The sequence below is a fragment of the Perca fluviatilis genome, chromosome 12 (assembly GCF_010015445.1).
Source record: "Perca fluviatilis chromosome 12, GENO_Pfluv_1.0, whole genome shotgun sequence".
NCBI lineage: Eukaryota > Metazoa > Chordata > Actinopteri > Perciformes > Percidae > Perca > Perca fluviatilis.
In genome coordinates, this window is record NC_053123.1 from 4,773,593 (window position 1) to 4,798,385 (window position 24,793).

A 24,793-nucleotide genomic window follows, 5' to 3' on the forward strand; every position below is an offset into this window, starting at 1 on the left:
TTTTTTTTTTTTTTTTTTTTTAAACACACACAGAAAACATCAACAAAGTAAAAACCGAATCTCAGTCTGCGAGGACTGGACTGTGAAAATAAAAAAACGAGCTTGTAGAAATGGATGCATCGTCTCAACACTGTAGAAAATAAATAGATTTAACAGGAGGCACTGGGGTAGTTCAATGTCTCTGAAAGCTTCCAGCTTCAGCTCAGCCAGATCCAACATTTGCCACCTTGGGAGACAAATAAAAAGAAGACTATGAGAGAACTGATTGAGACAAATGAAATCATGTACACTTTATAATAGACATGTCAAAGGAACAGGAATATGTACAGAGAAGTGCTTCTGAGTCACATACAAATGTACAGTACAGTGTACCTCTTGTGAGTTTCTCCTAATGTCAGCAATTGATTTTTACAAGGGGGGGGGGGCAGACTCAACTCAACCACAACTAGCGAACCACCCCATGAACGACTCTTTTGGTCCTGTAGTTTTTTACGTTTTTCTTTTTTAAAAGGAGACGCCTGTTAAAGGGTGCCCACGGTGGCTACCTACATAATGCTAAAGGACTGGGAAGCCACGCCCCTGGCAACAAGTCAGCATAGGCAACACGGGACCCGCCCTCCATTTCTTTCTGAGAATTCGGGGGTTTTAGAAACCTGGGAGGAGTTTACATCGTACAGTTTAAAAGGTTAAACATGGAGGGTATTTAGTTAGCTCACTCTAGTATTTTAAGATTTTATATTTTACTACGTCTAAAAGTGCAGATATTATGCTTTTTGGCTTTTTCCCCTTTCCTTTATTGTGTTATCTATCTTTTTTGTGCATGTTATAGGTTTACAAAAGGGACTTACCATCTCCAACAGAAAACACTGTTCACCAACTGCTCCAAACAGCTCTATTGTAGTCCAGCCTTTACTTCAGAGACAGACGTGGTCACTTTGGAACACACGTTATAATGCTCGCCTAGCTGCTAGCGTGTACGTCCTCATACTCTGCTTCTGACTGGCTAGTAGTCCTTACCTAGCTACTGCACATGTGCGACTCCCAACAAAGATGGAACAGAAGTGTCATGTCTCACTATGTAGCTAAAACAGAGAGCTCAACACACAGGGTGAAAAGAGGAGCTGCAGCAATGTGCAGTACAACAAAAAATGTTTTTTGAAAATTAAACCATGTAAACATATTCTGATATTACCTCTAAATACAATTATGAACCTGAAAATTTGCCTAATATGAGCACTTTAAATGAACAACATTCAGTATTTCCCTACCATAAATTTATTTCTGGCAGCGTAGTCTTTGAGACAGCATTTAAACGTTCTTGTCCATTCATCATTTTAATCATTTATTGAGTAAAACTGCCAAAGTTGAATATCGTTGCGTTATGTGCATGTGATGTGTTTTTTTTGTATTTTTTAAATATTAAACACTTCATCATTTAACTGAAAATAATAATCAAAAGGTTAATCTTTAATGAAAAAAACATCACTTGCAGCCTTACTTCTATGCAAGTGAACACACATACACTTGCTCCTGCATTTGCTCTTCCATTAGACACTCCCTACCCAGCAGACAGGCTTAAGTCTGTCCTAAATTGCACTGTTCTCCTTCCCCACTAACGCCTCTATTAAAAACCACATGCTGAGTTCAAAATCTCTCTCTGCCCTGCAGGCAATTACTTTGCGGGTTTGGGAAGCAGCTGGTAGAAGCCTGTCTAAACCTATGAGTAGTGAACAGACGGGCAACTTCACTGAGATGCAGACATTGTGAAGTGGGTGGCCAATCTCTGATCTCAAATATTTACGTGATGATCTTCCTGTCCTGCTTATCTTCTGTCCCTCTTACTCACCGCCATGTCCAAACACTGAGGGCGTCAGTCAGACATATACTTAACAGATGTTAAAAGAGAAACAACTGATTGAAAGCAGGGATGAGATAGCAGAAATCCAAAGCTTTATCAACTATTGCAAAATCTACCAAAATGTTACTAAAGCTGCATTAAAAGATGTTTTCGACACTTGGGGGAAGCAGAACAAGCAGGAAGAAAAACGTTGACATATTATTACCCAATAAGGTTGCTGTGGTGAACGTATAAGCAAATAATTGCCTATTGACAAAATTTAGCAGACATCCAGCAACATTAGCATTCATTTGGAGTCATGTTTCTGGCCTCCTAACATAAGGAAGTATAAATATTCCCCCTCCTTTCCACCAACTCCTGAGAAAAATGTCGCTCTGGCATTTGTTACTAGTCAGGTGGTGTGCAGAGGGTTTTTAGAGTTTCTCCACTAAAACCCGCTGCCTGCTGAAACAGGGTTGAGCAGAGTTACTGGACAAAAAAAAACAGCTACAAATGCTAAAACGCTGAGGAGAACAGCAGAGTCGGTGACATTAGCCTCTTTCAGACCAAGTAGTAACAGGAACGTAGTTATAGGGACAGTCCCCTTCTAAACAGTTCTACCAACTACTCTCCCCCCAAAACCGGTTTTGCCATTTGCATTCACACTGGCCAAGTGGCCATAGGGACTGGTAGGAGGGGTAAGGGAGCGACGCAAGCACAGCGACGGTCTTTATAGTGTCGTCACTAGACTTAAGCGCCACATACAACAACAAACCAGCATGGAGGAGGCCATTGGAATGTTCGTGCCTTGCCGGGATCCTCATAACGGAGTTTGAACGGCGGCGTTTAAAGACTAGGCTGGAGTACTTAACAGAGAAACCCAGAAGACAAAGGCTCCAGCGTGATATGATCCTAATTAATATGACGGAAGAAGATAGAAGAGCAGAGCGGAACAGGCTACCGAAACGACAGGTTTAACTAGCATTAGCAATTAGCTGGTTGAATGTGTGATGTTTGTCTTAGGAGTTAGCATACGTAGGCGAATTGCAACGGAAGAATATGTACTGTTTGTGTTTCAGACGTTGCTAGGTCACTAAGGGTTCCTATGTGGAAAAGGGAAAAGACCCTGCCCTGAAGTAGGAGCTGAAAGATTTACAGGAACTGTGGCCAGAGGAACTTAAAAATCCCCAAATTGGTCCAGTCGGAACAGGAGGAAAAAAAAAAAAAAAGGGTTCTAGGAACTGCAAAAATCCCTCCGGTCAGAAAGGGACTAATGCTCTATGGGTTTGGGATTGGCAGCAGCCCCCTTCCACTTTGTACAGGTCATTTTGTCCCTCACTCACATAAAAATATATATATTAGCGCAGCTTTAAACTTAACCAAAAACACACACAAAATGCAGAGGATGCGGTTACTTAAAATGCTGTGACGCAAGGGCTTAATTTACTGTATCTACTGTGCTTCAAAAGACAGCATCATTGGTTTTAATTAGGCAACACTATTTATTGTTTTCATTTGAAGTGGTCACACTTTACAAATGATTCCAATCTCGTTTAGAAACAAGACTGTGAAATGACTGAGAAATTTAAAATTCAAGATGAAAAATAGCTTTAGATCAAAAGACAAAGTTGGCCGTTTGTGAATTACTCCCCAGCAGCACTGTCACACCGACGCTAGTTTGAAATACAGTAAATAGAAATAAAAAAAATTATTTTGGGATTTTTGTTTTTGCCAAGGGTAAGATTCAAACAACCCAGCTGATGTTGTATCTTCATATATACTGCACACTAGGGCTGTCGGAACGAATTCCGAAAGTCTAATACAATTCCAATAGTAAAAAAAATCAATAATATTCGAATGCTGAAATAACTATTCGAATGTGATTTTTTTTAAATAAATAGGTTGGCCAACGTTAGCTAATCTCCCTCTTCTCATGTCACGTCTGATGAACAATAAGTTACGGGAGTGAGAAACACAAGGCATTGTGAGCCAGCGTTCCGTACCGAGTAATGTTAGTACAGGGGGGAGTGACAGGCTGCGGAAGGAGGACGGGAAATAGTTTTAACATGACTTTAAAATCGACATCCGTTATCATTAGTTAGCTCGTTCTGGTTTTCTAACTGCGTCGCGAGTTATAGGAGCTTAGCTGGGAGCTGCATGGAGACAATGGTTCAAAAACCCTATGACACAACGAGGTAGCGATGGAGTGACCCTCCCCGGAGGAAGCCCGGGGCCCCCGTCTGGAGCCAGGCCCAGACGGAGGGCTCGTCAGCGAGCGTCTGGTGGCCGGGTTTGCCACGGAGCCCGGTCGGGCACAGCCCGAAAAAGCTACGTGGCTCCCATCTCTCCAGCCCATGCGCCCACCACCTGTGGGAGGAACCACGGGGTGGGGCGCCGCCAAATGGGTGGCAGTGAAGGTCAGGGGCCTCGACGGACCAGACCCGGGCGGCAGACGCTGGCTCTGGGGAACGTGGAACGTCTCACCTCTGTGGGGAAGACGGCGAACTGGTGCGGGGGGTGGAAGCGCTACCGGTTAGATCTGGTGCGCTTACCTCTACGCACAGTCCGGTTCTGGAACCATACTCCCTGGATAGGGTTGGACTCTTTTCTTCTCGGAGTTGCCCAGGGTGTGGGGATACTCACAAGCCCCGGCTGGCGCCCGCTATGTTGGAGTTTACGCGTGGACCCGAGAGGGTCGCCTCCCTACGCCTGCGGGTTGTGGGGGAAAACTCTGACTGTTGTTTGTGCATATGCACCAAACAGGAGTTCGGAGTTCTTGGCTTTCTTGGAGACCTTGACTGGAGTCCTGCTGCAGGGGCTCCAGTGGGGGACTCCATTGTTCTCTGCGGGGGACTTCAACGCGCCCGTGGCGATGATGGAGACACCTGGAGGGGTGATTGGGAGGAACGGCCTCCCTGATCTAAACCAGAGTGGTTGTTTGTTGATGGACTTCTGTGCTAGTCATGGATTGTCTATAACAAACACCATGTTCAACATAGGGATGCTCATAAGTGTACTTGGTACCAGAGCACCCTAGGCCAAAGGTCAATGATCAATTTTATAATCGTTTCATCTGATCTGAGGCCGTATTTTTGGACACTCTCGGGTGAAGAGAGGGCGGAGGCTGTCAACTGATCACCATCTGGTGGTGAGTTGGGTCAGGGGTGGGGAAGACTCTGGACAGACCTGGTAAGCCCAAAACGCGGGAGCGCGGGTAAATTGGGAACGTCTGGAGGAGGCCCCTGTCCGACAGACTTTCAACTCACACCTCCGGGGAGCTTTTCGTCTCCCTGTGGAGGCTGGGGGCATTGAACCCGAGTGGACAATGTTAAAAGTTTCCATTGCTGAAGCTGCGGCGAGGAGCTGTGGTCTTAGGTGCCTCAAGGGGCGGTAACCCACGAACACCGTGGTGGACACCGGTGGTCAGGGAAGCCGTCCGACTGAAGAAGGAGTCTTTCCGGGATATGTTATCCCAGAGGACACCGGAGGCAGTTGCAGGGTACCGAAGGGCCCGAAGGGTGCAGCCTCTGCCGTGAAAGAGGCAAAGCAGCGGGTGTGGGAGAAGTTTGGAGAAGACATGGAGAAGGACTTTCGGTCGGCACCAAAGTGCTTCTGGAAAACTGTTCGCCACCTCAGGAGGGGAAGCGGGGAACCATCCAAGCTGTGTACAGTAAGGATGGGACACTGTTGACCTTAACTGAGGAGGTAATAGGGCGTGGAAGGAGCACTTTGAGGAACTCCTGAATCCGACTATACGCCCTCTATGTTAGAGGCAGAGCTCGAGGATGATGGGGGATCATTGTCAATTTCCCAGGCGGAAGTCACTGATGTAGTCAAACAACTCCACAGTGGCAAAGCCCCTGGGATTGATGAGATCCGTCCAGAAATGCTCAAGGCTCTGGGTGTGGAGGGGCTGTCCTGGTTGACACGCCTCTTCAACATTGCGTGGAAGTCTGTGACAGTGCCAAAGGAGTGGCAGACTGGGGTGGTGGTTCCCCTTTTTAAAAAGGGGGACCAGAGGGTGTGTGCCAATTACAGGGGTATCACACTTCTCAGCCTCCCTGGTAAAGTCTACTCCAAGGTGCTGGAAAGGAGGGTTCGGTCGATAGTCGAGCTCAGGTTGAAGAGGAACAATCGGAGTTCCGTCCTGGTCATGGAACAACGGACCAGCTCTTCACTCTCGCAAGGATCCTGGAGGGAGCCTGGGAGTATGCCCAACCGGTCTACATGTGTTTTGTGGATTTGGAGAAGGTATGACCGGGTCCCCCGGAGATACTGTGGGAGGTGCCGGGAGTATGGGGTGAGGGGGTCTCTTCTCAGGGCCATCCAATCTCTGTACGACCAAAGTGAGAGCTGTGTCCGGGTTCCCGGCAGTAAGTCGGACTCGTTTCAGGTGAGGGTTGGCCTCCGCCCAGGGCTCGCTCTGTCACCAATCCTGTTTGTAATATTTATGGACAGGATATCAAGGCGTAGTCAGGGTGGGGAGGGGTTGCAGTTGGTTTGGCTGGGGATCTCATCGCTGCTCTTTGCAGATGATGTGGTCCTGATGGCATCGTTGGCCGCGACCTTCAGCACTCACTGGATCGGGTTCGCAGCCGAGTGTGAAGCGGTTGGGATGAGGATCAGCACCTCTAAATCTGAGGCCATGGTTCTCAGCAGGAAACCCGATGGAGTGCCTACTCCAGGTAGGGAATGAGTCCTTACCCCAAGTGAAGGAGTTCAAGTACCTTGGGGTTTTGTTGCGCAGTGAGGGGACAATGGAGCGCTGGTGCGGAGAATCGGTGCGGCGGGGGTGCGGTATTACATTCAATTTATCGCACCGTTGTAGCGAAAAGAGAGCTGAGCCAGAAGGCAAAGCTCTTGATCTACCGCTCAGTTTTCGTTCCTACCCTTACCTATGGTCATGAAGGCTGGATCATGACCGAAAGAACGAATCCAGGGTACAAGCGGCCGAAATGGGTTTCCTCAGGAGTGTGGCTGGCGTCTCCCTTAGAGATAGGGTGAGAAGCTCAGTCATCCCGTAGAAGCTTCGAGTAGAGCCGCTCGCTCGCTGCGTCGAAAGGAGCCAGTTGAGGTGGTTCGGGCATCTGGTAAGGATGCCCCCTGGGCGCCTCCCTAGGGAGGTGTTACAGGCACGTCCAGCTGGGAGGAGGCCTCGGGGAAGACCCAGGACTAGGTGGAGGGATTATATCTCCAACCTGGCCTGGGAACGCCTCGGGATCCCCCAGTCGGAGCTGGTTAATGTTGCTCGGGAAAGGGAAGTTTGGGGTCCCCTGCTGGAGCTGCTCCCCCCGCGACCCGACACCGGATAAGCGGACAAAGATGGATGGATGGATGGATGCATGGAGACAGCTAAAGTTAATGTTAGCTGCCCTACAGCTGTCAGAGTTAGCTTTGACTTCATATATTACCTTCTAACAGCTGGATTCTCAGTAACGTGGCTATCTGAAAGAAACAAGTTGCTTATAAATCACTAAAATAGTAGTGGCAGTTATTAATGCCGTTAGCATCGTGGCTAACACTGTTGTCACTTTACTTTATGACAAATCGTTTCGGCTGTGCTTGATAACATGATGTCTGTAAAAGAATTCTATGCGCATTTTATCAAGCCTTCATTGAGAGACCATTAACATTTTCTTTCTTATGTTGGTTTAATGGCCTATCTGTGAAAGACAAAAACAGAGAGACATTGTTAAAGTATGCTCCAAAATCACTGGTCTCCAGTTAAAAGATCTCTGTTCTCTCTGGAAAACACGAGTTGTGCCAACCAAATCATGTACTTAGTAATGGATTGGTTATCATGCAGTCAGGTCGGCGGTACTATGTGCCAATACGGAAAACTAACCGCTATGCCAACTCATTCATTCCCTCTGCTATGAGACTGTTAAATGAACAACATACAAGACCGTTAAATGAATACACATAACTACAACAAAACTGGTTCTTGCACCCCGCTTCATGGGTTGGCTGTAAAACTGAATTGCCCCTTGGGGACTAATAAAGTTATCTGAATCTGATGTCATTGTGCTAACCGAGCACTGTTAGCCTTTACAACAGAGCCGCTTCAATACGCTGTTAGATAAGGTTTCATTACAGAATTCTCTGTTGATTTGTGTTTGTCGCTGTGTGCTCGTGGTGGGAAATAAGGTAAACGGAGAGCAGCGTGCCAGAAATGCAATGCGCCATGACGTAGGTCCCCTTCAAGGCCAGGCTAATGTTGGAAGTCCCTCTAGTGGATAGAACGTGTAACAACAACAACCACATGCTTATAGTGGCATTGACAATGCATAAGCCTGAGTAGTGTAGTACATATTTATAACAGGCTGCATTCAAGCATTAAATATTCAAATATTATTCAAATATAAAAAAAAAATAATGAAATTCGAATGGAGGAAGACTGACAGCTCTAACACACACACACACACACACACACACACACACACACACACACACACACACACACACACACACACACACACACACACACACACACACACACACACACACACAAGAGGAAGACACCAGTCAACAACAACACAGGTCAAAGGCAGGAAGGGATCATTTACTTTGTTTGACTGCTGGATCACGAACAGAAGCTTCCTTCGTGGGCGGAGACGGGGTGGAGAGGAATCAGGCTTTCACACTGCTCGCTGTCTTCTGGCAATCTGTGAGGGGGGAAAGAGAGACCAGGTGTCAATCATCATCATGGTCATCATCTTGACAACCGTCATTATTATAATCATCCCTCACCAAATGGGAACAAGCATTCACAGAAGAATGGAGAACATAACTGCCGCACAGAGTGTAGTCAGTCAAGCATGTTCATCTGATTACGGACTTAGCTAAGCGAGGCTGCGAGCTACAAATGGAGTCTATTGTCCTTGTAAGAATGTCAGAGAAGAAAAGACTCTACGTGTGTGTCAGAGTTAAAGTCAATTTTATTTTAATAGGTCACACAATACAATACAATGAAACAACTCAATTTCTAGTTAAAATTTTAAAAGCTTTAACTTCTTAGCCTGGTCTGATAGATAGATAGATAGATAGATAGATAGATAGATAGATAGATAGATAGATAGATAGATAGATAGATAGATAGATAGATAGATAGATAGATAGATAGGTGTGTGTGTGTGTGTGTGTGTGTGTGTGTGTGTGTGTGTGTGTGTGTGTGTGTGTGTTTTCAGAAGTAACTTCAATTTGCTTTTAAAAAAGAACAAATTCATGGAAGCAGCACTTCCACCCATTGTGTGTAATTTGGACACTACTGAGGCAGTCCATTGGAAAATGACTGTACACAAAAATTGGCTCAATGTGACTGACAACTGAAGACAGAGAGACCCATGGAAATGACTGTTGTGGTGAGGATACAGGGGTGTGATTGGTCCCATAAGAGAAGTACCAGTGTTTGTGCATGCCTTAGACCAGTCAAGTTTACTTTTATAGTGTAATATTATTCTAGGACATTAATGAAGAACATTAAACTGCAGAGATTTAAAAGCTTTCGATTGATGATCCCTTGTAAAGAGTACTTCCATTTTTTGTAAAAGCTTCATTAGCATGACTTTGTAAGGATGTTGCAAGCAGGGACAGAACACACCCCTTTAGAGCTGCAAAGATGAATCGATTAGTTGTAATTAATTATTATCGGGTTGAGTCACTTTTTATGAAAAAACAAACAATTCTCTGATTCCAGCTTGTTAAATGTGAATGTTTTCTAGTTTCTTCACTCTTCTGTCGAGCTGGGCGATATGGCAAAAATCAAATATCACGATATTTTGGACAAAATACCTCAATGGCGATATTGTGGCGCTATTGTAGTGTGTAGTGTGACTATTGATGGTTTCACAAAATATTAACACAATGAGTTTTGATAAATAATCACCAATAATGTGGATACAATGACTAAGTGGGTAAAGGCAAATAATAGAAAAGCTAGAACAGTCTGGTAAGTTCAGAAAATGACATCACTTTACTGTAATGCAGCCTTTAAAACCAGGAAAAGACCACTTGTGTCATATCACAATACATCCAAAATCTAAGACGATATCTAATCTCATATATCGATGTCGATATAATATCGATATATTGCCCAGCTCTACTCCTCTGTAACAGTAAACTCAATATCTTTGAGTTGTGGACAAAACAAGACATCTGAGGATGTCGTCTCGGGCTTTGGATTTCACCATTGTCTGATATTTTATAGACAACTAAACTATTAATCGTGAAAATGATAGACTATGAAAACAATCGTTATTTGCAACCCTACGCCCCTTATTGGTGTGTTGGTATTTTCTAACATTCCAAATGCTAATTTTTCCTCCCAGTTTTGGAAGAGCAATTCCCCACCCACGTCGTCCTTGTTACTGCTAAACGCCCACTGCTGGCCTGAGGTGGATGGATGGATGGATGAATCATTAAGAGCATTTTTTAGATGATTTAAAGAAAAGAAATAATTGGGCTTTACTGTGGCATCACTGTGAAAGCACAATCCCCCCCCCCGGGACATCTGCTGGCCCCATATGGGACCATCACATCTTGCAGCCATGTTGCATGTTACAGCCCCAATGTATGCAAGCGTTTCAGAAGCCCAGTGCCTTTAAGGAGTCTGTTCTTCAGCAGCCACATTTCTAATACTGTTGTGATCTGTTTTACTGACATTGTTCGTGTTTTACAAGCATAAATACATGTTTTCAGCTCATTTTGATGTGGGAACATATACTTTGCGGATGTACTTGTATGGTACCAAGTTCAATGTATGAAGGTCCTTCTGTCTGTGTTTGTGTGTGTGTGTGTGTGTGTGTGTGTGTGTGTGTGTGTGTGTTTGTGTGTGATATGCACTAAATACTGCTGCCAGGTACTGAACTGCATTGCTCTAACTTTCGTGTCCATATTTAACTCACTCCTTATCTTCTCAGTTGGATTTTCTGAAAATGTTGCTCATAAATGCAATGCTTTTTGGCGACAACATAAAAAAAATCCTTTGTCCTTCAATTGACAAAAAGACATTTTCAAAATAGCCCGTTTGTGTAACCTTGCCAAAAAGAATAAAAGGTGTTGCATTGTTCTCTGCGAGTGGTTTTTTATATACTGAAACCAATAGCAGGTTGAAGGGCAAGAAATCAAAAAACTTTACTGTATGCTTGGAAAATGTTCAACGGTGAAGTATATATGTGGTTTATAACTTTGGGTTTATGTATGTTAGCTAGGGCACTAGCTTAATTTAATTAGTTAATGCTATCAGTTGCTTAGCCGGTTTCTGAGCTAAAGACCACCAGTATGGCTCCCACAGGGCTGTTGTGTCACCTGTAATGCCTCTGTGGAATCAAACACTGAGTACCTCTGAATGCGATGTTTCCTGCAAATGAAGACGTACAGTCTCCTCAGCCCCACCAGGACAGGGTCCCAGTTGTTGTAGTGGCATAAGAGCGTGGCGATGAAGAAGGAGAGGAAGACAGGGACCGCCCCGGCAAAAAACAGCCATGAGAAACGCACCTATCCATACAAACAGATGGAGGAAAGGAACTATTACAACTACTGTCATAACTGGACTTCAGATTTTAAGATACTGTACATTTATAAACATATGTTCAAATTTGAGAACATGTTTGACCCCCAATTTAATAAATATTTACTCACAAACATTAACTTGAGTAAATTAAATAATATGACAAATATAGTACAAAGTAAACAAATTGAAATTGCTGCCCATATTAAAAGGGATAGTTCTGATATTTTATAGTGGGGTTGTATGAGCTACTTCTCCATAGACAGCGTATTAGCTACAGTAGATGGAGGTCAGCACCCCCCATAGTTTGGAGACGCAGGCAGGAGGACAGGCACAGAATTTGAGCGTTGTACTGCTGTAGACGGGGGCAGCAGCTAAACAGATTTTAGACATCTAAAAAACTGAAGCTGTTAGCTATGCTCTCTTCAAAACCAACAGACTCCTTTGACCAAAAGACTGTAATTTTACCACGCAGAACACGGTTCATCGATGACTTTGTTTGTGTTAATGTATGACTTTGGTGTTTTAAAAGGTTAATACGAAAGTTGCCAAAGTCACACAACACAAACTAACCTATCAAGGCTGCACTAGAGCAGCAACTGCGGTGTTAGAGGAGAGGTACAATTACTGTTTTTGTCAAAGGAGTCTGCTGGCTTGGAAGAGAGCAAAGATGGATATAACGGCTTCAGTTCCTCGGCAGAAAGGGCTGTCTGACGGCAGGTTAAAGCAGCGGAAAAAAACCCAAAGTATAGCGTACCCTTAAACCGACTGATTTGTTTTTTTAGGCGGCCCTTTTTTGCTGCTGCCACCAGCAGTACATTGCTTAGCTTCCATGCCAGTACTCTTGCAACCCCCACTTCAAAATATCCAAACTATCCCTTTAAGCAAACTTATCATTTTGCAATCTGCTCTGACCCCAAGCTCTTCAAACAAACATGATCTTGAATCTTACTTCAAACTCTGACACTGAGTGTTGAGTACCTGTAGTGGGAACCTTACCTTCTGCATGCAAATATCTGCGATAATAGAGAGTGGGATGGTGAGGCTCAACGCCAGAGTCCCGATTAGAGACGATGTGAGGAAACAGCCCCTGTGGTGAGAAAGCAGCATCACGAGTCACAGCATTAAACAACTTCTGAAATACTGTATTTTACTGTAATTTCTGAAATACTGTATTCTTCAAACTGATTAGTTCAACTAACTCAACTGACAGGATCTAAATCTCCTTTTACAAAAGGCTAATTGTGATGGTTTGGCGCCATATTTGTGGCCTGAATGAATAATGAGAAAGGTGCTCACCACAGCCAGAGGAACTCCGAGAGAACGGTTCCAATGAGGCCGTTGATGAGGATGTAGGTCCACACCAGCTGGCTGGGAAGCTCGAAGGCCTCGAAGCCCGTGTAGTGGAGCAGGAGGAAGCCAGGCCACAGCAGCAGCAGGTTAAACAGACCCACAAACCCTGAGAGACACAGCAGCTCCAGCTTAGACTGCTCTAAAGACAACAGCGACAACTTCATGGACTAGGAAGTGTTAAAACTGTGCAGGGCTCTCTAATATGGTCTGGTACAGAGGTGACAAAATTTATAAAAAAGTAACTGTGTGCACATCCCACCTTCTGGCAGGTGCAGGACAAATGAAAATACTTTAAACGAAAATAATATAATGTTCCGCAACACTGCTTTAAACTCCCATATTTAATATAAAAATGCAACGTTCGGCCCAGCTGGTGCTCTTCTTCAGGCAAAAGAGCTTGGGTACAGCAAGTGCCCAATTTCTTTCATATGAAGGGCCAAAGATGTATCTGGATGGAAGGCCACGGGCCAAAAATAAATGTTGATGTTATGTGAAATTACATGACATTAAAATGTATTATATTTTACAGTAATTTGATTAATTTCCAGAGATGATCCATATGCTTCTTTTTGGGAGCATAAACATATTTTAAAGTAAAGACACCTTTCGGACTGAAAAATTAAGTCAAAACCGCTGTATAGTCCACCTTTGTATTGTGGAGTGGAAGTTTACCAGCAGTGGGCTTTACATTCCCATAATGGTTAAGATTAAGTCAGTTTTAGCTGCACAGAATGTACGTTTCCTAGTCGTTACGTTTAGGACTTTACAGCCCTTTTGAAAATAAAAGGAGAATAAGCATGAACATGTCATATGCCATGGTGGGCCCCTGAACTTGACCCGCAGGCCCCAAATTGGGTGGCATTGTTCTAGTACATAGACAGGGTGCAGACATGGCTTAGAATATTGTTAACTATTGTGTTGTGTCTTGTGTTGATTCATTTCAATCAATCCGATTCAATCAAATAGGCCCAACTATTTGGCTAAAATGAACATTTCATTTATAAATATTTCAGACAAAGACAATACACAAAACAAAATTGAAATAGGTGACTTAGGCAAAAAATAATAATAAACATGTATCAGGAATGCCATAATAAGCCAGGGACTTGGAGGAAAGGTCAGGCACGACAAACAAATGAGGAGTTTTTCTTTTAGGGACCATGAATATTTACAAAAGATTTTTCTTAAAATCTGGCCAGTAATTGTGGAGATACATTGGTCTGAACCAGCTTCACATGTAAAAAAGGATGTAAAAAGACATTTACAGCTCCTCCAGTAAATCAGAGCATATGTCCCCAAGAACTTCAACTTTTTCACTATTATTTCCACCAAAGTGGGTGGATGGCATTTTAGAAAATGAAATAGAAATGTAAAGCATGGAGACGCATTAGAAGAACAAAAAAAATGTATGTATGTGTTGTCTTCCCATCGACTGCGCGCTTGTTGTCCTCCTAAAAGTGAACACCTTTTTCACGCTTTTTCTGACATTTATATCCCTTTCTTCGACACTTATGATGCTTTTTTCTATGTTTTTCTTTTTTTTTTTTTACATTTTTATGCTTTGTTACCCAATGACCAAACACCACTAACACCAAGTTATTACCACTGGGTTTACACTTTGGAATTCATGGACAATAATCCTCATTTGTAGGAAATTCTACCTACTTTTTGAGTTAAAAAAGCAGAAATTATGAAATATTTAGACTAATATTAAAGGAACGTATGTTGATGGATAATCAGAGACTTCAAAGAGTCAAAGTTTAGTCAGAATACAGTTTTGAAACCATTTCAATTTTTTTTTAAATGCTAAAACTTGAATAAAACATCCAAAATTCGATAAAAGTAGTGATCATGAATTGTACGAGCAAAGAGCATTGTATGGAATCTGTCTAATTTTTGGGTCATTTTTATAAAAAAAAACAAAAAACATATTTCTGATTTAGAAATTTTGAAAACTGGTCAAATTGGACTCGAGGACAACATGAGGGTTAATTAAATAACTGCAAAAACCAGTACACTAATTTTTTTTAAGACTGGCCTTGTCCTTAAAAACAGATCAACTGAGCATGTGCTTACCAAAGAACATGGGGATGTCAAGCTTATCCTCCCGGTCCACTCGTCTCTTGATCATTACGATGTAGACAGCGTACAGCACCGCCCCCGCCAGGGACCACAAAGAACCTTCATGAAAAAATCAAAATCACATTTGGAAAGAAGCTTTCTAACTACATTAGTGCAACACTATTAGGCAAAAGAGGAATGTCCACTTTCATTACACAATAGTAATAGGTTGACAGATTCTTGCTGTCTCCATGGTTACCTATGACGCCTTTGTCATCCGGGCTGTCCATGCTGGAGAAACTCACGAGGGTAACACCTCCCATGCTAAACGAGAGAGATACTACATGAACTGACTGAGTCAAAGTGACAAGGACAGGTAAACAGGGCTATTTCAAGACTTACACTTTACAATGAGATCTAAATCATTATGACAGAATGTCTAAAGGCCCCTACAGTGTTCATACTGTACCAGCCCAGTATACCCTGGAATAACATCTAATTGGACAATTCTGCACATCATGACTTATGTCCGATGCCAAAGTTAAAGGGAAAATGCAGGAGGTATTGTGTTTTGGTGGATGGGCATGTGGGGCATCTGACTTTGATATAGGAGACCAGAGTTTGTGTGACATCGCTGACCTTGCAATTAACGTTGCTTTATTACGCGGAACTACAATCGTTCCCTAACCTTAACCATAGAACTTAAAAAAATGTGGGCAGTGGATGCCAAGAGCATTGTCATCAAACATAACTTGGGGTTTTGGGGCAGACATGTTGACATGTCATAGTAGGAAAAGCACAGGTGTGTTCAAACCCATTAACGATGGCTGCATTCCACTTAGGAGAGGTCCTGGTGTTGGTCATGCTGACTCACTGAAATATCTTACTGGGACATTTGATGGAACTGAGCCATCGTTAAGGTTATCAATTTCAGCTGTGCTTTTCCTACTATGACAAGTCAAAATGTCTGCTGTGAAAAAGGTCCACATCATCATAGAGTAATAAGAGAGTGTTGGATGAAAACGACAACATTGGGACAATTGTGCTGTTATTATAACCTAAGACAGAAGCAATGACTCTTCTTACACTGACATGTGACCAACATGTAATCAGTTCATTTCAATCAATCCGATTCAATCAAATAGGCCCACCTATTTGGCTAAAATTAACATTTCATTTATAAACATTTCAGACCAAGACAAAACACAAAACAAAATTGAAATAGGTGCCTTAGGCAAAAAAAAATTAAATATGTATCAGGCATGCCATAATAAGCCAGGGACAGTTTGCTTGGAGGAAAGATCAGGCACAACAAAAAAATGAGGAGTTTTTCTTTTAGGGACCATGAATATTTACAAAAAAAAATTCTTAAAATCTGGCCAGTAATTGTCGAGATACATTGGTCTGAACCAGCGTCACATAGGGTAAGGATGTAAAAAGACATTTACAGCTCCTCCAGTAAATCAGAGCATACAGTATGTCCCCAAGAACTTCAACTTCATTAATTTCCACCAAAGTGGGTGGATGGCATTTTAGAAAATGAAATAGAAATGTAATGCATGGGGACACATTAGACGGACACAAAAAAAAATAAAAAAGAATCCACTCATGCAAATATATGCTCAGCACTGGAACCTCCCAACATGACCTGAGCCTCTCATTCAGCCCTTACCTCAAAGCCACGGCTAACAGTTTGGACAAGGTGAAACGGTCGCTGCTGTTGCTGGGAAATATGGCTGCCAAGATGAGCGTGAACAGGCCTGAAGAGGGAGAAGGGAAAATCAAGTCCAGACAATTTTATTTACATAGCCCACTATCACAACTCCCAAATGTGTCTCAAGGGGCTTAGAAAGAACAGAAGTGAACCGGACAGTGGCATCAGACAGACCAGTCAAAACTGTGGGTATACTTCTCTCTAGGTTAAATACATATATGATGGCTGACAATACCTAACCAACAAACAAGTTTCCCAGTTTCCTTTAAACCAGTAGAGGTGCAATAGTTTCTACTTTACATTTTACGTCCTGTGTGAGAGAAAGAGTCACCTGAGGTGGATGACAGGATGTTGACAATGGCGACCTGCGTGTCGGATAGGGCTTCCTGATAGGACAGGTTGGCCAGGAACCACTGGAAGAGGAACAGAAGCAGTGATGTGACATTTTCTACACCTTACAGTACAACAGCCCTGCGGTTAATACCATCCAACTTACCTTATGAAGCCTGGTTTTACCGACTGTCTCAACTTTTAATTCGTTCAATCTCTGAGGCCATAGTAGTTCTGTTGTGTGAGTAAACAAGCATCCCACTAAGTGATTCTCAGTCTTAACTTTAACACAGGTTAAAAGAGGGCCAAGTCAAAGCCCCTATGTCTTAGGGCCTGGGACCTTTATTACATCTCTCTCTCTCTCTCTCATTAAAAGCATAAAATAGTTTAAAATAAAAAAAGAGATAAGGTGCCAGAATTGTGTCAGATTAGTCACAAACACGACATACCTACTGCATTAGAAGGTGGAAGAAATAAACAGGAACATCTTACAATTCAATAACAACACATAGCCTCAAAATTTAGAATGTAACACATCTCTGACACAGTGGCATAGGAAACTAGGGTTGGGTATCGTTCAAAAATATTCAATCCCGGTACAAATACCAATACTGTGACTTCGATACCGGCTCCTAAAGGATACTTTTTTCGGTACCAATTTTATAAAACAAAAAGAAATTACAACATTACGGCAAAAATCTTTTTATTTATTTTTCCTCTGGAACGTTAGACAGCCAATCACAAACTTTAATAGATCTCGGTAGAAGCATGCGGCATACTTATTGGCTCTCTGAGATTTACTGTTTAGGGATTAAAATTGGGTATTGAATGACGAGGCATTTTTTGATACTCCAATACTTTAGAGGCAATTCGGTCGGTGCCTAAAAAGTATTGAATTAGGTACCCAGCACTATAGAAAAGATGTTCCTCTTTTGATATGATTGATCAAAAATCATAGCAGGAAAAAAACTAAATACAATGAGTAATTACTTGTGTATTGTAACAAGTTGGAGTATACTTCCCAAACTCTTTAAAATCTGGAAGTGATCACATCAAGCTCCATGTCAAAAACTCTGCTTTAAGATTTCTTACAAGTTCTTGGCCGTGCTCAGACAGGACGAGTCAAGAACTAAAAGCAGTTCATCGCTTGAAAGGCTACATGATTAATGACTTGGCCGTTTTGGTGCTCATAACCCATCACTTTCTGCTCACTTATATAATAAATACGTGCCAAAAGCACTTTTTTTAGTGCCAGCAAAACACATGGGTAGCAAATAACACACAAAGAATGATCAAGTGTGCGTTATTAATTTATATCGTTACTATGCATCATGATTGCGTCATGTCTATAATCTGATACAGCAATGTACAATCAAAAGCTGGACTGGAAAGACTTTTTCTCACCACAAAGCAGAAGAAGAAGCTGATTTGGGCCACATCAGTGATGGTTAGCTTGCCCACTGTGCGCAGCATGGCCTCGTGGTCCTTGGCAGCTGGGTAGGACATGCGGGACAGTTTGGCCTCCAGGGCTTGAGTAGAGGGCAGCTGACGCACCTCCATGATATTACTAAAACGCACCCGCTGCTTTTTGGAAGCTGCTGGGAAGTACAAATGGAGGGAGAAGAGTGAATTGACAGAGGCAGGGAAGAACAGAATTTATTTATTTTGAGGCTCCATCTGTATTTGCAGCAAGACCATTTTATTTCATTTCACAAAATATTAACCTAATGTAATACTAATGTATGACTAAGCTGAACAAAAGTCATGCCATTTTAAAACACAGGTGCCAAACATAGAAACGCTTGAAATACAAACACAACAGACACCAGAGAAACCCTAATAGACTGTCTCAGAACCTTTACTGGGAGGCTTTGGACTCCAGAAGAACATTGCCTTTCAACAATCTCAAGAAATTGAGGTCAGTTAGGCTGAGTTCAGAATGCCGGCTTCAGCCATCCGACAAAAACGCAGCTCTTTCCATTCATTTTGAATGGGGGTAGTGAGTTTAGGCTGCGGAGGGGGATGCCGAAGGGGGGACACGCAAAAAAAAATAAAAATAAACTCGAAAAGTTGAGACTGACTCAACTTTTGGAGATATGCAACCAGACGTCACGCTGCGGTGGCCAATCATGTCACCGGAGATCAGACTTGTCAGTGTGTTTTGAGCTCTGTTTTGAGGCGGTGTGAGAATCCCGTACAGGAAACAGGAAACAGGAAACATCACTGCCTCTATCACTGCCACGAGAACGTTTTAAAACACTATGAGGGTAAAAAATGAAACAAGCACTGAACTGCCCGGGAGTGTGTGTAACAGCTGAATGTTTCCTGCAACAACAAAGCACTCGCTCGTCTCTTCTCTCTTTCACCCTGCGGCAAATCGCCGGATCACTTTTCCTGGTGTGAATGCCCACTTACAGCTCTCCTGAAAGTATGGAAAAGCCAAAAGATCATTAGATTTTTCAATCCCTTTACGAAATGCAGCCAAGACAGAGAAGAGGGGAGCGGAATCCTTTTGTTTTTATTATGATGGTATGTGAATGAAAAAAGAGAACTGAGTGTGACAGTTCCCAGAAAAGGTCCGACAGGTTCCTCTTGTCTAGTTCCATAGCTCACCACTGCCCTCTGTTGTTGAGTTGCATTTTTCATTCAGGAGACCTAATTGATGAGTTTATCTATCACATATCAGAAAAAACTTAAGCACGTACGCTTACTTCTGTGGTCTTAGTAAATTCAGAGGGGGATACAATGTTGAAACAAGATAATAAATATGCTTCATGCTATATATATATAGATATATATATATATATACACACACACACATATATACACACACACACACTCACCTAAAGGATTATTAGGAACACCATACTAATACCGTGTTTGACCCTATCCTATCAATATGGGCCAACATTTCTAAAGAATGCTTCCAGCACCTTGTTGGATCAATGACACAAAGAATTAAGGCCGTTCTGAAGTTGAAAGGGATCCCCCACACCATTACACCCCCACCACCACCAGCCTGCCCAGTGGTAACAAGGCATGAGGGATCCATGTTCTCATTCTGTTCAACAGGAAATCGAGACTCATCAGACCAGACAACATTTTTACAGTCTTCAACAGTCCAATTTTGGTGAGCTCGTGCAAATTGTAGCCTCATTTTCCTATTTTTAGTGGAGATGAGTGGTACCCAGTGGGGTCTTCTGCTGGTGTAGCTCATCCACCTCAAGGTTGTGGCTTCACAAATGCTGTGCTGCATACCTCGGTTATAACGAGTGGTTATTTGAGTCAAAGTTGATCTTCTATCATCTTGAATCAGTCGGCCCATTCTTCTCTGACCTCTAGCATCAACAAGGCATTTTCGCCCCCCCAGGACTGCAGCATCCTGGATGTTTTTCCTTTTCCAGACCATTCTTTGTAAACCCTAGAAATGGTTGTGCGTTAAAATCCCAGTAACTGAGCAGATTGTGAAATACTCAGACCAGCCCGTCTGGCACCAACAACCATGCCACGCTCAAAGTTGCTTAGATCACCTTTCTTTCCCATTCTGACATTCAGATTGGAGTTCAGGAGATTATCTAGACCTGGACCACACCCCTAAATGCATTGAAGCAGCTGCCATGTGATTGGTTGATTAGATAATTTCATTAACGTGAAATTTAACAGGTGTTCCTAATAATCCTTTAGGTGAGTGTATATATATATATATATATATATATATTTTTTTTTTTTTTTTAACACAGCATCAACTATGTACTCACAAGATTCGCACTCTCCCATCAAACAATTTGATTGCTCAGCAGGTACGTCCTGGAACTTCACTGGAACATACAGTGGTTCACTCTGCACAAGAGAAAGTCAGACATTTATAGTTGTTAAAGCAAAGAGTTGCACAATGTTGGTGTTCTAGCCGCAAGATGTCACTGTATTTCTGTAAGATTGTCACGGTCTAAGCTTTATCAGTGTTTACACGATCGGGTCCTTCCACTGCAGACTAGCTGCTGTTAAGGAGTCATAACTTTCTCTGCGCTTAAACTACGTACCAAACAGTTGTTCACAGTGCTGTCAGTGGTGCAGGTTGCAAAGTAGGCCTCAGCATCAGCAAACTGCAGACACACGCAATTCAAACCATCAACTTGCAGACCAAAACCAGAGATTTCTGAATTTCCCCAAGAGTCATTTACAATGTCAACTTGTCTTAAAGCAGTGGTTCTCACACTTTGTCTGCCATTCCCCCCTTTAGAGGAAGAACACTTTTAAAATAAAAGTCATAATCCATGATTTCTATGAGGTTTTCCACATCTTTCTGCTTCTGCTGCAGATGTAGATAAGACACGTTCAGTAAATAAACCTGATAGAAGGAAGGGTTTGTGATCCTGTATGATTGAGGTTGTGAAATGTGCAGTTGGCAGAAAAAAAAAAAAGAAGACATTTCAAACATTTAAACATACTCCCCACATGTGGTGAGAGTGTGCTTCTGCTACTTACAAAGGCAGAGTGACGCCGTTTCAGAGTGCCAGTGCACTGCTGCCTCCAGGGCCGCCACAGCAGGAAACCCAGCAGATAGAGTACAAACATGGAGGTCTTGGTGAACGTGCTGAAGAAGGGTTTGTTGTACTCCTGTCGCTTGAAAATATACTGCAGGAAGAATCAACAGAAGGAAGCTGTTAGGATAACATCTTTTATTGGTTAAATAACACATGTTGCAAGGCAGACAGTTTTCCCTCTCAGGCATTCCTGTTTCTTTTCTTTTGCATTCTTCTTCATTCTTTGTTTAGTTATTCATTTAGACATGTTTGACTATGAGACACTATGTGTTTGCTAGTTTCCTCTTGTCTTACAATTCTAGCTATGTCCGACCTGTGCTGCTAACCCAGCTATCTTTTGCAATGGTGCGTCTGCCACAAGAAATCAACTGGCATCCATGTAAGATGTTTGTGCTGGCAACGTTTCAGTACTAGACCATCATCAGCCTAATTTTTGCCTGATGATGGTCTGGTAGCGAAACATTGCCAGCTATTGAATTTATTTTTGCAAGTTAGACAGTGTGCTGGAGTTTTTTTTGCAACTTTTGACCTAGTCGTCCCCCTACAACACACCTGTCTCATGTTATAGAGTCTGTTCTATGTTTGACACTGTGAAATGGTCTGTACTTTTATCTATCCAGCAGTACATAAAGTCATTTCAAGACCTACATTGTTCAACACTTACACGTTAACACATCAATAATTTAACACTCTAAAAGGGGATTAGTAGCACTTTACTACTAATATTGGAGCTATAATACATTATAATATATAGGGTTGCAGTATTGATATTCACTAGTTAACAATTTGAATACTACATCAAAAACTTGTTGGGAGAGAGAAGGGCAAACTCATCTCATACACTGGGGCAATTATCCATACACACTAACATACATATAATATATATTAAGTTCACACCATTGTCTGCTGATTCCAGTACATCTCAATGCACTCTAGTTACAGAATACATCTGCGCCCCCCTCTCTCATTTTATTACAGCTGTGTCTTCTCGTACTGCAACCACCCCCCCCCCCCACCTTGCGGCAGCAGGTGTGGAAACTGACTGACTGTGACAAAGTCCTTACTGAGGTTAGCTCAGAGGAGGCTACCCAGATGACATCCACCAGCAGGAGTATCGCCACCCCAAGGGCCATCCGCCTCCGCTGGGCTGCAGAGCTACCCTGAGAGCTCATCCGGTTCATGATGAACACCCACTCCATCAGGATGCTGAGAACACATGCAGGGACGCACAAGTATTTGTTGAGTTACGAGATATTCAGAAACTGGCCCCAGCATTTACCAATCATTAATGAGTCAATGAGTTTTCTATAAAGGAGACAATGCCAACAGAATTCTAGATTCTAACAAGAAGGTGCAACAATATTAGCAAGCTCTGTGTCTCGTACCCTACTCAAAATGCTAAACTTGTTGTATGTAATGTTTGACGAAATTCAACTATGGCAGCATGTATGAAATTTGAATCCGAAACCATTTTGATAATCGTTTAAGTCATTTATGAAGCACAGATAAACATTCGTGCCAGATTCTCAAATGTGAGGATTTAATGCTTTTCTTTGTTTTATTTCATTGTATTTCACTTTTAGTCTGACAGAAAGGGCAATTTGAAGGTGACACTATGGGCTATTTTCTAAAATGTTATAGTCTAAAGAAGCCATTAAGTCATTTATCAAGCACAGATAACAAACATTCGTGCCAGCTTCTCAAATGTGAGGATTTACGGCTTTTCTTTGTTTTATTTCATTGTCATTTAAATACCTTTGGGTTTTGGACTGATGGTCTGACAGAAAGGGCAATTTGAAGGTGTCACCATGGGCTATTTTCTAAAATGTTATAGTCTAAAGAAGCCATTAATCCTTCCATTTAAAAACAAAATAACCCCCACATTAATCAATAAAGAAAACAATTCTAAGTTGCAGCTCTAATTAAATAACATCTGCAAGAGCTCTCTTATCAGTGAAAGTAAACCAGCACATCTGTCAGACTGTTTGTTGTTCAAGAATCAACATTGTCTTGACGTGAAAATCCTGAAGGCCACACTTGAAGTGAGGTAAGATACAGTACATCAGGGGCAAAAGGCAGAGTAGGACTATATTATCCTGGCAGACATCTGAGAGTAACTTTGAAATAACCTTTTTTTTTTTTTTTACATTGCAATACACACCTGTTTACCAAAAAAATGTACACACTGAAATGTTCTTTCCAGATTCAGATTGTGTGTAACGCAGTGAGTCGAGAGAACCAGGGGACTCACGGTTTACAAAAACCTGCCACAAAAGAAGGCAAAGGCAGTAAGTAATGTTGTCACAGCAAACCTCAGTGGAAATGCTACCGCTCTAATACGTGACAATATGGGAATCTAAAGGCAACCAAAGACTTCATGAAGAAATACATCTCTACTTTCCTGTGTTAAATAACAGTTACGCTACAGAAGTAAGCTAAATGTCAGCTGTGGTGGTGCAATGTTACTGAATGTAGCCACACATTTTAAGAGTTAGCTTAGTTAACTGGCTAATTTCCGTTTGTAAATGGGTAATGTTAGCTTAGCTATGTGTGCGTTCCATCAAAGTGCTCGTAGTCAGATGAGCCGCCGCTTCTTCAACTAGCTAGCTAGGGAAACATCTTACAAGCTAGCTAGCTATATTAGTAACGTGAACTATTAAATTGTTACAGACTGAACGTCAAGAAGTAATGCTCTAGGTTGGGTTTCAATGTAAGGTTAACGCTAGTTTATTGACAGGAGTTGGTTCAAGTCCATCAAATTTGTGTATTTAACGTTTGCAAATAACATGGCTGTGCTATGCTAAGTTTACTTGTTTATCAATATCAGATAACGTTGACGAGCTAAAGCGCTAACAAGCTTGTTTGATTAAGCGATTAAATGCTTAGCTAATTTAAGTAGTCTTGTTACCTGAAAGCGAGAAGAGATCATTTAGTTTGCGCCATTATGTGCTTGTCTTTTCATATGCTGCTGAAATATCGACAAAATCACAGTTTTTACGATAACATTATCGACAGCCCAATGGTTGTAAACATTAGCGCACCCTCCCCTCTTCATTATCAGGTGACATCGCTTATGTGCTGCACAGACTTCTGGGATATGAAGTCTTATAGTGGCGTCTCTTTAAAAAGTCATATTTATTCATTCTGTCCTGAAACCATGATTGAAAAATCACTCATTTATACATTTAGACCATTACAACTGAATATACATTTACACCACAGCTAAATACATAACAGTGTGTGGTTTTATAGCGTAATATAGCTAAGAAAGATGTAAAATTGTCTGACAGTTGCTAATACTGAAATACACAGCTTTCACCCCACATATGATGCACAGACCTTTCTCAGATCCTAATTTACTTGGTGTAACTTAGAAGGGGTCCATCCTCTGGCAGCAGGGACCTAATGTTGAACCATGTATGCCTAGGCCTACTGTATTCAGTATT

At 42.2% G+C, this 24,793-nt stretch overlaps 1 protein-coding gene across 4 annotated transcripts; it reads right to left on the reverse strand.

Moving 5' to 3' along the window:
• LOC120569766 (solute carrier family 35 member F5-like) lies at positions 1-24,402 on the reverse strand. 4 transcript variants are annotated; one of them, XM_039817826.1, is made up of 16 exons: positions 24,256-24,402; positions 23,509-23,611; positions 22,412-22,553; positions 21,289-21,438; positions 20,844-20,906; positions 20,562-20,643; positions 18,208-18,398; positions 16,805-16,886; positions 16,432-16,519; positions 15,019-15,083; positions 14,775-14,879; positions 12,645-12,804; positions 12,345-12,435; positions 11,178-11,332; positions 8,404-8,502; positions 1-226 (listed from the first exon to the last, which is right to left on the reverse strand). In XM_039817826.1, the coding sequence occupies exons 3-15, from the start codon at positions 22,544-22,546 to the stop codon at positions 8,421-8,423; spliced, it is 1,449 nt and encodes a 482-aa protein (XP_039673760.1). In that variant the 5' UTR covers positions 22,547-22,553; positions 23,509-23,611; positions 24,256-24,402; the 3' UTR covers positions 1-226; positions 8,404-8,420. The 4 variants fall into 4 exon arrangements, with proteins under 4 accessions (XP_039673760.1, XP_039673758.1, XP_039673759.1 ...); XM_039817824.1 differs by having other exon boundaries at positions 18,208-18,401; XM_039817825.1 differs by lacking the exon at positions 23,509-23,611 and having other exon boundaries at positions 18,208-18,401.
• Between the last annotated feature and the right edge of the window lie 391 nt (positions 24,403-24,793).